At 39.5% G+C, this 13,766-nt stretch overlaps 1 protein-coding gene across 1 annotated transcript; it reads left to right on the top strand.

Annotated features, from left to right (window-relative positions):
• Positions 1-3,850: 3,850 nt before the first annotated feature.
• LOC103453948 (IQ domain-containing protein IQM3) lies at positions 3,851-6,861 on the top strand. The gene is made up of 9 exons (XM_070811552.1): positions 3,851-4,399; positions 4,527-4,635; positions 4,869-4,934; positions 5,058-5,146; positions 5,249-5,336; positions 5,441-5,587; positions 5,673-5,765; positions 5,912-6,013; positions 6,184-6,861. The coding sequence occupies exons 1-9, from the start codon at positions 4,113-4,115 to the stop codon at positions 6,700-6,702; spliced, it is 1,500 nt and encodes a 499-aa protein (XP_070667653.1). The 5' UTR covers positions 3,851-4,112; the 3' UTR covers positions 6,703-6,861.
• Positions 6,862-13,766: the final 6,905 nt, after the last annotated feature.

The raw sequence follows: 13,766 nt of genomic DNA on the forward strand, positions 1-13,766 counted from the left end.
TTCACACCATAATTATTCTACCAACTGAGTTCCAACGAAATTTTCTTTTATGAAAAACTCAATAGATTTCACTAATGAAGTGGTAACAGTACAACATGGGGGATAAAGAAACGCCCTTTACTCAATACAATATTCCAACAATAAATTTGAGATGAGGTCTGGAGGTTCCTTAAATCAGTTATAACACATACTAATATAAAGAGCATACATATCGAGCTAGATAGTGAGTAGTATCGTTGGCTTGACTAGGAAACTCAATAGAAAATGTTCAAAGTGCTGCTCTTACGCAGCGCCGCATTTGAATCCTCTGCAATGTGCCCCACGATAGACATTTTTATAGAGGTCTCTTGCAAAGTTGTTGCAACCGAACTTGGGCGGATACATTGCAACACTTCCAAGTTGCCAACCCTACCAACTCCTTGCATATCATGTTTCACCGCAACTTCCATGATTCCTGATCCACGACAAACATAACCTAAAATTTGCGATGAAAGTTGACTGAAGACGAAGACGAAGACTAAGAGGGAGTGTTGGTCATCATTTTCCAGCACGAGCTGTGACCGGGTCCAAAACCTAAAGGGCACACACTGGAGTCACCATTTTACTCATTAGATTTTGTGTCGTTTTCACGACTTGGTCTACCGTTTTATATGAAAAATTCATCGTCAAAGTCTTTGTGTAAATATTATATAAATGTACAACGACCTAACGTACAAACCCAAAAAAATAAAAAAGACAACGACACAACGAAGTTCTGTCTTTGCCACGAACGCGAGCACAACAAAACGCACAGATATCTCTGTCCACCGCACAGTTTTAGGCGCTAAGAGGCGCGTAACTTGTACAGTTGCAGAGTTTTGAGAGACCGCAAAACTTGGGATTCTATAAGAAAATAACAACGTAAGTTGCCATATTTGCATGTATCACTAACATGATTTTTGTCATGTGAAACTGTCATCTCATGTATTTGTTTTACATCTCAATTTGCAATAGTTGATTTTGTAATTGCATTACAACATTTGTTATCTTCATAACACAGGACCATAAAGTAGAATGTCATTTTGTATTGAATGATCGGTGTCTTGTTTTTTGAAATATATGAGCATCGTATTTTCGGTTTAAATATGATTTGAGAGTTATTGATCTTCGAGTAACAAGAGATGTAAAGGTTTTACTGATCTGTGTAATCTTGTAGTTTTCAAAGAGTTCGATTTTGAACGAGTGTTAGAAATTTACTCATCGCTTTCGAGACTAGAAATACCACGGGGTGGGGGGGGAAGAACCATGAAGACAACCTTAGACACGTATTCTTATTAAATCTCTAACATTAAGGCACATACACTCAAACCACATGAAATAACATTCATAAAAATCAGAATATAAGTGACCAAATCAACGTGACAAGCACTATAAGAAAACTTGGACACGTTTCCAAGGAGTCAACCAAGTCTATCCTCTAAAGCCTAAACAAACCCTAGTAAGACCTCGTATTTGAGTTTTGAACACCCCGAAACTAGATCTCAAATTCCAAGTTGTTAGACTTCCCTAACTCTTGATTCCCCAAAACCCAAACTCTTGATTCCATAAAACCCCTAATTCTTGATTCGATTAAATCAAATAATACTATTTTCTTTTTAGTTTGGATGTATGGGAGTCATGCACTACTGTTTGTGGAATGAGATAGGATTGGTTTGGAAGTGTTTTTGAAGCGATTAAAAACGTTTTTGGTGAAATTGATTTTTGGTTCAAGTGCTTTTGGGAAGAAGCACTAAATATGTGCTTCTTGCAAGAAACACTTAAAATGTTTTTTCATGATCCACTTCAATTTTTACTAAAGATTAACTCTAAAAAGATTTTGACCAAAAAATATTTTCAATCATTTTATAAACAATTTCAAACGAGCGCATAGTTTGCACATAAACATCTGCCCTTCACAAATGAATGTCGTATTAAGTAAATACGTGTACCATTACTAGTCCTCAAATATAAGATTTGCAAAAATAAAAATACCTAACTCAGAAATGTCCAAAACATGCAAGTCCAAAAAAAACAAAGATTGAATTCATTCTAGTTTCTATAGCCGAAAAATGAAAAAAAAAAGTAAAAATTGATAGGGAGACAGACAGACTGGGACATTAATAATTCAATGTTGGGGGACGTCTTTTACTTTACAATTTACATGGTGTCACACGTCATTCCACATTCTGAAATATATTTGACCTGGAAAATTGAATTGGAGAAATCCAAGCAAGTGAATCACACTGAAATTTTGAGAAATGTTAAGAGAACTTTATAAAAATCGAGGCTTTTTATACAAGTTCTGTTATTTATATTTTAACGTTAATTTTTGTATAAATAATATAAAATAATAAAACTTGAAATGACAGAAAAATCATAAATTATCTTACTTTTGAAAGAATCCTCTTTGCATTTCTCACTTTAAAATCCATGGCCCCTTTCTACTATTAGTTTGAATAAATTAGAAAGAATTAAAACACATAAATAAATATCCTTGGGTAAAAGTCATCTACTTTATTCAGTAATACTCAAATGTTGTCACATAAGATTTGCATATCGTTCATATTATCGACATTACAACTCCTTAATGAAAAAAAGTAAGATTAAATTAGTACATATTTGACAATTTTAAATAGTTGATAACAATCATTTATAACAAATATAGGAGAATCATATATTAATTAATCGAATATCTTTCATCAACAAAACTAACCATATTGCTTAGAAAGTCTCTAATATAGCCATATAGGTAAGTAGGTCCTGTATACAATAGTAAAATCTTATTTATTAAAGAGTGAGTTAATATGGTCGGTTTTATGTCTAAATCAATTACCAATAAACTTACAGTTTAGTTTATTCACCTGTTTGCTCAAATATCGTCATATAATATTAACAAATTAGTCATATTATTAATACGTACAACTCCTTAATGAAAGAAAATCAAGAAAAAAAAAAAACCTAATTGACCATTTAAATTGATGACTAATTTAATATTTAACTTACAAATGTTATCGCTCGACTAAAAAAAAATTGACTATTTAAATCAATGATAACAATGATCTATTAACAGATGTAGTAAAATTATATCCTAATGTATGATTTGATCGTTCACTAACAAAAGTAACCATGTTATTTTAATTTTTTATTGTAAAAAATATAACCATATTGATTACAGTTTCTAATATATTAGGTAGGTGTTTTTATACCATAGTATGATCTATTCCTATTAAAAAGTGAGTTAATATGGTTAGTTTATTAGTCTAAATAAATTAAAAATAAGTTTACAAACATAACTTATATGACACAAGTAAACTATCACGCACCTTTTCAGCTAATGAAAGAAAGGATTATCTAAAAAAATTTGTCCATATGCTTTATAGGTAGTGCTATCCACACATTTGTTTGTTACCACCTCCTATTAATTTTTATCTTTTGATTCTTTTTAATTCATTCGATTGTACCAAGCCAAATATTGAGAAGAATGTGTGTGACGTAAAAAAGTATATGTAGAGACCATCACCCAATTATTCTCTATGGTCTAGTTTCATTTATGTCTAAATCAAGTGGTGGTTTGCCTAATAATTAGAGCATTTCTCTTCGTCCGCTGCGTCTTAGGTTCAAAATCTCTTTCTTTTCCTAGTAAATTAATTTAGAATATCACCTGTAAAAAAAGGAAAAATAATTCGGAATTTCTTCTCTATCTTGAGAAATTTTTCATTATGACCGTCACATAAAGTGATACAACTTGCAAAACACGTAATGTATCATTCGTGTTTCCATCGTAATAAAAAAATTTCTCCCTTTGTCCCCCCCCCTATAAATTCATGAGACACCTTGCACCGTCACTCACCTCGCAGTTTGAGCAGCTCAGCCACAGCATAGCGAGTACAGTGCCCCATCTGTACTCCGAGCGCGTGCCACACACCTCTCACTCCCAAAAACCCAGACGTTTAGAATTAGATAATGCTTTAAAGTTCACAGGTTCACATGTAAGTTTCCCGGTAAAACCACGCCCACACCTCCACCTCCCCCATATAAAATTCATTGAACTCTACCAACTCCGACCATCCTTTCGACCCTCTCTTATCGAAAAAATGGAGGTGGAAACTCAGACACAAACCCTCCCAACCTTCGACAATCCTCCGTTTTCTTACTCCCACACCGACCTCGGTTCCCGCGACTTCCGCAGCTCTGAAATGTCTGGCGTTGACCCGAAATGCTTGGCCCCCGAAGTGCTTCACGGGGCGCCAGCGAGTGACACGGATGCCCTGGGGGGCGAGTGGTCGGAGTTGACTGCGGCGGTGAAGGTTCAGAAGGTGTATCGGAGTTACCGCACACGGCGCAGGTTAGCCGACTCCGCCGTCGTCGTTGAAGAATACTGGTGAGTGAGACCGTACAGAATCTCCGCGCTTTCTCTTCTGTTTTTAACAGTTCGGTATTCAGCGGTAACACGAACACACAAATTTATGTAATTAACTGAAAAATGAGGGGTGTTTTACTGATTGAAGGTGGCAAGCGATAGATGCTTGGAGATTGAACCGCAGCACGATTTCGTTCTTTGATCACGGCGAATCTGTGGCTAAACGTTGGAACCGTGTCGGCAAGAATGCTTCTAAGGTAAAATTTATTTTATTTTTTAGGTATGTTTTTGAACAATTATGTTTTAATTTCTGGGTTTGGATCGAAAAAGAAATATAATTTGTGTGTAGTTACTGTTTTTCGTATCGGAAAAGATTTCTCAGAGTTCACTCGTATGTTTACTTTTTCTTGATTATTAGTAGGAAATGATTTTTTGCAGAGCGCACTCTTATGTTTACTTTTGTCACTTGAAATTTTGGACTTTTTGGCAGGTGGGCAAGGGGCTATCCAAAGACGCCAAAGCACAGAAATTGGCTTTTCAGCATTGGATTGAAGCTGTAATTATTTTTATTAAATTATTTCTCTGGATTTTTTTTATAAAATATAACTTTTGTTAATCAACATAATCAATTTCTTGTCCTTGTTTTTACTGAATGAAATTTTGGGTGGGTAAAATCCAGATTGATCCGAGGCATAGGTATGGCCATAGCTTGCATGTGTATTATGAAGAGTGGTCTAAAGCAGATGCTGGTCAGCCATTTTTTTACTGGTATGAAAGGTTACCATTTTTGTTTTCTTCAAGTTAATTTGTTTAATCGCTTGATTAAAGTTTGATTTTTGTTCTGGTTTTTTTTTTTTTTTTTCCTTGCAGGTTGGATGTAGGAGATGGAAAAGAGCTTGATCTGAAAGAATGCCCGAGATCGAAGCTTCGACAACAATGCATCAAGTATCTTGGACCTGTATGTGCTTCTATGAATCAATTCAACTTTACATGATTTTATGAAATTTTATGATCTTTCTTTTAACCCTTTTTGTGGTTGTGGATATTGTTGATGAATTTTAGCAAGAGAGAGTGCATTATGAATACATTGTTGAGGAAGGGAAACTTATTCACTCGCAAACTGGAGAGCTTCTTCATACAAAGGATGGATCTCCGGGAGCTAAGTGGATATTCGTTATGAGCACCTCTAAGAGACTCTATGCCGGCTTTGTAAGAATCGAAAACATAAGATTCCCGTGTTTCCAATTTTCTGTTGTTATCAAGAAAATAGCTAACACATTGCTGATTCTTTCAGAAAAAGAAAGGGGTTTTCCATCATTCTAGCTTCTTGGCTGGAGGAGCGACGATAGCCGCTGGAAGGCTAGAGGCAGAGAATGGAATTCTGAAGGTACTGTTTTATAGCGGTTATCTTTGATCCTTTAGCACAAAAACAAACTTGACATGCACAAGCAATATTTTGGTAGTGCCTTGTTAAAGTACTGATGAAGTATGTTGGATTTATAGCATCTGATCGTTATATCGTTGATTTTGCAGTCAATCTCTGCATATAGCGGGCATTACCGGCCAACAGATGACAGGCTTGATACCTTTTTATCAGTTCTCAAGGATAACGGGGTGAACCTAGACGAAGTTCAGGTAATTGATAAAACGTATGGTTCTTTTAGCGCTTTTATTCCAAATTAGCAACCTGGAAAATAAAACTAGGATTACCACGAATTGGTGACACTTCATTGGGAGTTTTGTTGTTCCATTTTTTCGTTAATCTGCATTTGGCTAATGGTGTGTTAAACTCTGTTGTTCCCCAGATACACAAGGCCGATACTGATTGCTACGATGATGGCAAGTCTAATGGTGGGACTACATTTAGAATGCCAACCAACTTTGAAACACCTCAACTGGAGATTCCAGAAGTGGAGAAAACCCAATCCGCAGAATCCACTGAACTTCCCCAAGCGGAACCCAAAACTGAGTACAAGAGGACTTTATCCGGTGGTCTTCAAAGTCCAAGAACTGAGGTGCCTCAGAATAAGATACTGCAGAGGATCAACTCCAAGACCTCAGTGAAATCATACCAACTCGGGCATCAGCTATCGCTCAAGTGGTCAACAGGAGCTGGCCCGAGAATCGGTTGTGTTGCTGACTATCCGGTAGAGCTGAGAATGCAGGCCTTAGAGTTTGTTAACCTATCTCCGAGATCTCCCCCAACGCCATCCTACAGGCGGTTCGGTGGTCTCACATCACCTACATCGAATCTCACATCACCAACATCTGGTTTCACATCACATACGTCGAATTCCACCACGGATGTCAATAACGTTGATTAGACAGTCATCTGATGATTGAACTGCACCAATAATAATCATCATCATCATCAGTTTTATGCCCCATCTCTAATGGATGTTTTAGAGAATGTAGTATAGATAGTCAACTTCCTGTCAAACTTAAAACTTTTGACATTAATCGTTAAGAGCATTTTCTTCTTAGTCATGTTTTCATGGAGTCACTACTGTTTCTGTTTAGTTCGTTGTAGTGACAAGTAACACGTAGCTGGGTGAAGTTTGAATTTTGTTTCGGATTTTTTATCTGGAATGGTTCCTGACGTTTGGAAAACTCATCACTTTCGTGCCTCACGAATGTTTAGATTAAAATAGGTTTAGCTGACTCAATGATCAAGAATGCTTAAGATTAGTGCTCAAAAAAGAAGCCACAGGGCCCAAGTATTTCCTTCCAATCAATTCAAGGACCTAATGCAAGCCTGATAATGAATGCACTGAATTAAACATAAAGGAGATTTGAGGCATCCCATCATTTGTCAACCTTGACTGATGATTTCTCCTTTTCTACAAAATTTTACCCAACTTGAACTTCCGAGGTACACATATATGGTAACTAAAGTAGTGTGCTCTACTCTGCACAAGTTCCAATTTCTCAAATTCTTTTCTTTCTTTCGTGTAATTAGAATTTTTAGGTGAATTTAGTATGAATATCATATCGTTTGTAAAAAATAAACAAATTAAATAAAATTCAGATACTACACAAGGAAAGAAAGAATTAATCTTAGAACCATAAAAGCTCTAATCTTAAAAACAAAATCTTCATTTGATAACACCAAATTATTCCTCATAAAATCAAATCCTTTGGTGTACGTTTTCAATGTCAAGGATCCTCTTCTCCAGCTGCACAACCCAAAGGTGAGGAAAATGTTAATATACAATACCTACAAGTGTAGATGATAACAAATTATGGTCTAATTAATCTTTGCACCCCATTAGTTTGGGATCACTGAAAGTCTGAAAGTATGGTTTCTATCTTTTTAAAATGAAAAAAAAACGCCAGTTCTCTGTCTTACCGCGAGTCGGCTTTTGTTTCTTATGTAGCACTCATTTGACCAGCTTTTTGCTTAAAAGGACGTTAGTAGTTGAATATCTTAATGGAGTTGTAGGGTTTTTACCCATGCATCGAAACCCTCCCTTTAAATCATTGTAATAGTTTGAACGCTTTCCCCTCACCTTGATAACAATAAAGAACGACCTTAGCTAATAAGGCTCTCAGCGTTGCGAGAGTCGAAGGGTGAGAAGGAGGGGGGGGAGGGTAATAGGGTTATTTTACCCTTTCCGCTCCTCCTGATAATAATATTTAAAATAATACAAAATAAATCTCTTTCCTTTTTTTTCCTTCACGTAGACTATTTAGATATAAAGTGAAAGTGATAGTACATGAAATGCACTACCTGTATTAAAGTTTGAAACTTGTGGTCTAATTCTATGTAATAATGTGTGATTCTCCTCAAGGCATGTAGGCACCTGAAAAGGACAAAAATCTATTGAACAAGGACAGAAATCTAAAACTATTATTTGCACACCATTTCTAAGTTTTATTATATAGAATGTTTAAGACATTAATATTGGATATGGCCGGCAGATAACGAATGTATTAAGTAAATGAATGTACAGTAACCAAGTTCAAAAAAGAATTTTATGAGAGCGTCGTAAAAACATTACCTAACAAAGTAATCAAGTCTTTTCTTAGGGTCTCTTCCAAAGTTTTCCTAGGTCTTCCTCTACCCCTTCGGCCCTGAACTTCTGTCCCGTAGCCATATTTTCGAACCGGAGCGTCAGTAGGCTTTCTTTGCACATGTCCAAACCACCGGAACCGATTTTCTCTCATATTTCCTTCAATTTTGGCTACTCCTACTTTACCTTGGATATCCTCATTCCCAATCTTATCCTTTCTCGTGTGCCCATACATCCCACGAAGCATCCTCATCTCCGCTACACCCATTTTGTGTACGTGTTGATGCTTCACCGCCCAACATTCTGTGCCATACAACATCGTTGGCCTTATTGCCGTCCTATAAAATTTTCCCTTGAGCTTCAGTGGCCTACGACGATCACACAACACGCCGATACACTCTTACACTTCATCCATCCAGCTTGTATTCTATGGTTGAGATCTCCATCTAATTCTCCGTTCTCTTGCAAGATAGATCCTAGGTAGCGAAAACGGTCACTTTTTGTGATCTTCGCTAGATTGCTCTGATCATTAGTGTGGATAAGTATATAAATGGATAGAGATAGGAAAGCAAACACAAGATGTACGTGATTCACCCAGATTGGCTACGTCCACGGAATAGAGGAGTTCTCATTAATTGTGAAGGGTTTACACAAGTACATAGGTTCAAGCTCTCCTTTAGGGAGTACAAGTGAATGATTTAGTACAAATGACATTAGGAAATATTGTGGGAGAATGATCTCGTAACCACGAAACTTCTAAGTCCCGGAGTGTGGTATCGGCTTGACTTTCCTTATCTGTCTCATAGGTAGATGTGGAATCTTCTCTGGAAGTACTCTTCCTCCATCCAGGGGTGGTATCTGTAACTGGTGGAGATGCACAAGGTAATGTATCAATGTCACTTGAAGCTTACTTGTAGTTTCAGGCTTGGTCAAGCGCGATACAAACCATGTAGTAGGAGTCCCCCAAGTCGCCGAGCTAGGGGATCTGCTGAAAGAGGTAACAGACAAGGTAAGCAATCAGAGCTCCGGCTGATTGTTCACATTCTCCCTATCTTGCAGGCAGCATGAAGGATAAAGAGAAGAAAAATGAGAAGAGATGATATGAGATACTTTTGCTTTTGAAGAAGTAACTTTCCACAGGCTTATTCTTGAACTGGGCTGGAGGGTTTTCTGGTTTCCTCCAAAGTATAAGGCCGACTGAAGAATTTGAGGGTCAAAACAAGTCCATCAAATCTAGAGTACGTTCGACCCTGCTGATATGGGATACTTTTTCTTTTGATAGAGTAGTGGATGTATCGGCACGTGTGCTGTTACGCTTGTCTCCACATGCTTCCTTGTATCCTTCTCACTTGCCCTATCTGTTCCTCAGGCAGATGCGGTATCTTCCCTGGAAGCATAAGATGTTGAAGATGAGTACTCGAGAGCAACGCCAGGGTAAGGGGTTCCAGGCAGTCAGTTCCTGGCTGGAAGCTTGATTCCAAGTGCTGACTGATTGCTCTCTTTCTCCTTGTCTTGCAGGTAAGAACAAGGCCAAAGGAAAAGACAGGGAAAAAGCATGATATGGGATACTCTTGCTTTTAACCCTGATGATATGAGATATTCTTGCTCTAGTATAGCTTGTTTACAGAGGTATTATCGGGGGGAAAGAAAGCTGAATATTTCGAAAGGCTTCGTTGGGAGTGCCCTCTCAGATAAGAGGAAGGGTTGAGCATTTTTGCAGGTCTGCCTGTCCGTTGGGGATGGAGGTCGACATATATAGGAGTCTCCCTAACATCAAGTAATAATGCTATTCCTTTACCCTGCTTGGTCATATCACGGTAGTGGGAGCTGCCAGCTTCACAAGTTTTAACTCTGTCAGAGCACTTTGAAAAAGTGGTCTGTGGTATCTGGAAAGCTGATGTTGCGTGTGAAGATTACAGACAAGCTTTATCCAAGGAGATCCGGCTCTTGAAGTTGGGAAAGTGGTGCCTCTTCGGTTTTCGAACAAGCAATCCTGTCGGGGATCTGGCTCTCGAGATTCGGAGAACGATGCCTCTTCGATTTTTGAGAAATCAATCATGCTGGGGGTCTGGCTCTCGAGATTCGGAGAGCGGTGTCTTCGATTTTTGAGAAAGTAATCATGTTGGGAGTTGGGAGTGTTTTCTCGAATATGAGTAAAGGTTGGGCATGTTTGCTAGTCTACCTTACCACGAAGCACAGAGGTTGACACACAGGGACTTTCCAATTATCCAGTAGTGGTACTGTTCCTTTACCCTCTCTTCGATTTTTGAGAAAGTAATCATGTTAGAAGTCTGGCTCTCGAGATTCGGAGGGCGGTGCCTCTTCGATTTTGGAGCAAGCAATCTTGTTGGGGGTGTTTTCTCGAATGTGAGTAAAGGTTGGGCATGTTTGCTAGTCTACCTTGCCACGAAGCACAGAGGATGACACACAGGGACTTTCAAATTATCCAGCAGTGGTACTGTTCCTTTACCTTCTCTTCGATTTTTGAGAAAGTAATCATGTTGGAAGTCTGGCTCTCGAGATTCGGAGGGCGATGCCTCTTCGATTTTGGGGCAAGCAATCTTGTTGGGAGTGTTTTCTCGAATGTGAGTAAAGGTTGGGCATGTTTGCTAGTCTACCTTGCCATGAAGCACAGAGGTTGACACACCGGGACTTTCCAATTATCCAGCAGTGGTACTGTTCCTTTACCCTTGTGGGTAATAATATGGTAGCTAGGCCGTCAAAATTTATGTGTCTAAACTTTGTTAGTGTTGTTTCTTTACTATTCTTTTACCCTTATTGGTCAGAGCGATGTAGTGAGAGTTGCAAGCTTCACGTATCTCGACTTTGTCAGAGAACTTTGGCAAAGTTATATGTGGTACCCATGAGCTACTGTTGCGTGTGGGAAGTGGGTGATTGAACAGTACGATTCATGTGCTTTCTACTTCGCCAGAAATCTTCGACAGAATGCCCATAATTTCCGCAAAGCTGAGTGTGCGTGTGACAGGTGCTGACAAGGCTGGAAAAGTAGTCTCAACTTTGTCAGAGAACTTTGGCAAAGTTATATGTGGTACCCATGAGCTACTGTTGCGTGTGGGAAGTGGGTGATTGAACAGTACGATTCATGTGCTTTCTACTTCGCCAGAAATCTTCGACAGAATGCCCATAATTTCCGCAAAGCTGAGTGTGCGTGTGACAGGTGCTGACAAGGTTGGAAAAGTAGGTGCCTCTTCGATTTCTGAGATCGACCCTCGTGGTCTCTGAACAGCCCAGCTTTTGAGAAAGCAAACCTCTTCGATTTCTGAGATCGGCCCTCCTGGTCTCTGAGCAGCCCAGCTTTTGAGAAAGCAAACCTCTTCGATTTCTGAGATCGGCCCTCGTGGTCTCTGAGCAGCCCAGCTTTTGAGAAAGCAAACCTCTTCGATTTCTGAGATCGGCCTTCGTGGTCTTTGAGCAGCCCAACTTTTGAGAAAGCAAACGCCTCTTCGATTTCTGAGATCGACCCTCGTGGTCTCTGAGCAGCCCAACTTTTGAGAAAGCAAACGCCTCTTCGATTTCTGAAGCTTCGTCGAGTGCAGATTTTTATAGAGGCTGACATTAAGTTCCAAAGCACACTTGAATATCCACTAGTAGAAGCTCCATTCTTGCACTTCTAAGATCTTGATTTGTCTGACCTCTTCTCTCTTCTACACCTTTGAAAATGTCTGGCCCCTCCGACCGTCGTTTTGACTTGAACCTTGTTGAAGAGGCAGCCCCGCCTTCTCCAGACAACATATGGCGCCCATCCTTCGTCTCCCCTACTGGTCCTCTTACCGTTGGGGATTCCGTGATGAAGAATGATATGATCGCTGCGGTAGTGGCCAGGAACCTTCTCACTCCCAAAGATAACATACTACTTTCCAAACGGTCTGATGAGTTGACTGTTAAGGATTCTCTGGCTCTTAGTGTTCAGTGTGCAGGTTCTGTGTCTAATATGGCCCAACGCCTATTTGCTCGAACCCGCCAAGTTGAATCATTGGCGGCTGAAGTGATGAGTCTCAAACAGGAGATTAGAGGGCTCAAGCATGAGAATAAATAGTTGCACCGGCTCGCACATGACTATGCTACAAACATGAAGAGGAAGCTTGACCAGATGAAGGAATCTGATGGTCAGGTTTTACTTGATCATCAGAGATTTGTGGGTTTGTTCCTAAGGCATTTATTGCCTTCGTCTTCTGGGGCTGTACCGCGTAATGAAGCTCCAAATGATCAACCTCTGATGCCTCCTCCTTCTAGGGTTCTGTCCAGTACTGAGGCTCCGAATGATCCCCCTTCGGTGCCTTCTCTTTCTGGGGCTCTACCGACTGCCGAGACTTCTCCTAAGCAACCTTTGTGAAGGCTCCCTCTTGTTTGTTTATTTTGACTCAAGTATATGTACATATTTGTAATTTATCGGGGATATCAATAAATAAGCTTTCCTTCATTTCAACGTATTGTGTTAAATCACCAAAGCCTTCTTCGCTAAGTTCTTTGAATTTTCTTTTGTTGAAGCTTGTATGTTGGAGCTTTGTGAGTGGAGCATGTAGGTTGACGTAGTGTTCCCTTAATTTCCCGAGCGAGGACAACTTCTCGGTTGGAGACTTGGAAAATCCAAGTCACTGAGTGGGATCGGCTATATGAATCTTAGAACGCCATTGTGTTCTGTCCTGTGTCATGTCCTCCGTTAGATCCAAGTACTCTAAGTCTTTTCTTAGGGTTTCTCTCAAAGTTTTCCTGGGTCTTCCTCTACCCCTTCGGCCCTGAACCTCTGTCCCATAGTCGCATCTTCTAATCGGAACGTCAGTAGGCCTTCTTTGCACATGTCCAAACCACCGTAACCGATTTTCTCTCATATTTCCTTCAATTTCGGCTACTCCTACTTTACCCCGGATATCCTCATTCCTAATCTTATCCTTTCTCGTGTGCCCACACATCCAACGAAGCATCCTCATCTCCGCTACACCAATTTTGTGTACGTGTTGATGCTTCACCGCCCAACATTCTGTGCCATACAGCATCGCTGGCCTATAAAATTTTCCCTTGAGCTTCAGTGGCATACGGCGGTCACACAACACGTCGGATGCACTCTTCCACTTCATCCATCCAGCTTGTATTCTATGGTTGAGATCTCCATCTAATTCTCCGTTCTTTTGCAAGATAGATCCTAGGTAACGAAAACGGTCGCTCTTTGGTATTTCTTGATCTCCGATCCTCACCCCTAACTCGTTTTGGCCTCCATTTGCACTGAACTTGCACTCCATATATTCTGTCTTTGATCGGCTTAGGCGAAGACCTTTAGATTCCAACACTTCTCTCCAAAGGTTAAGCTTTGCATTTACCCCTTCTTGAGTTTCATCTATCAACACTATATCGTCTGC

The sequence above is a fragment of the Malus domestica genome, chromosome 14 (genome assembly GCF_042453785.1).
Source record: "Malus domestica chromosome 14, GDT2T_hap1".
NCBI lineage: Eukaryota > Viridiplantae > Streptophyta > Magnoliopsida > Rosales > Rosaceae > Malus > Malus domestica.

Bases quoted from the DNA above. Each gene is read 5' to 3' on its own strand.
- LOC103453948 (XM_070811552.1), top strand. From the start codon at position 4,113: ATGGAGGTGGAAACTCAGACACAAACCCTCCCAACCTTCGACAATCCT. The intron at 4,400-4,526 runs GTGAGTGAGACC...TACTGATTGAAG, and splicing joins GTCGTCGTTGAAGAATACTG to GTGGCAAGCGATAGATGCTT. The intron at 4,935-5,057 runs GTAATTATTTTT...GGTAAAATCCAG, and splicing joins TTCAGCATTGGATTGAAGCT to ATTGATCCGAGGCATAGGTA.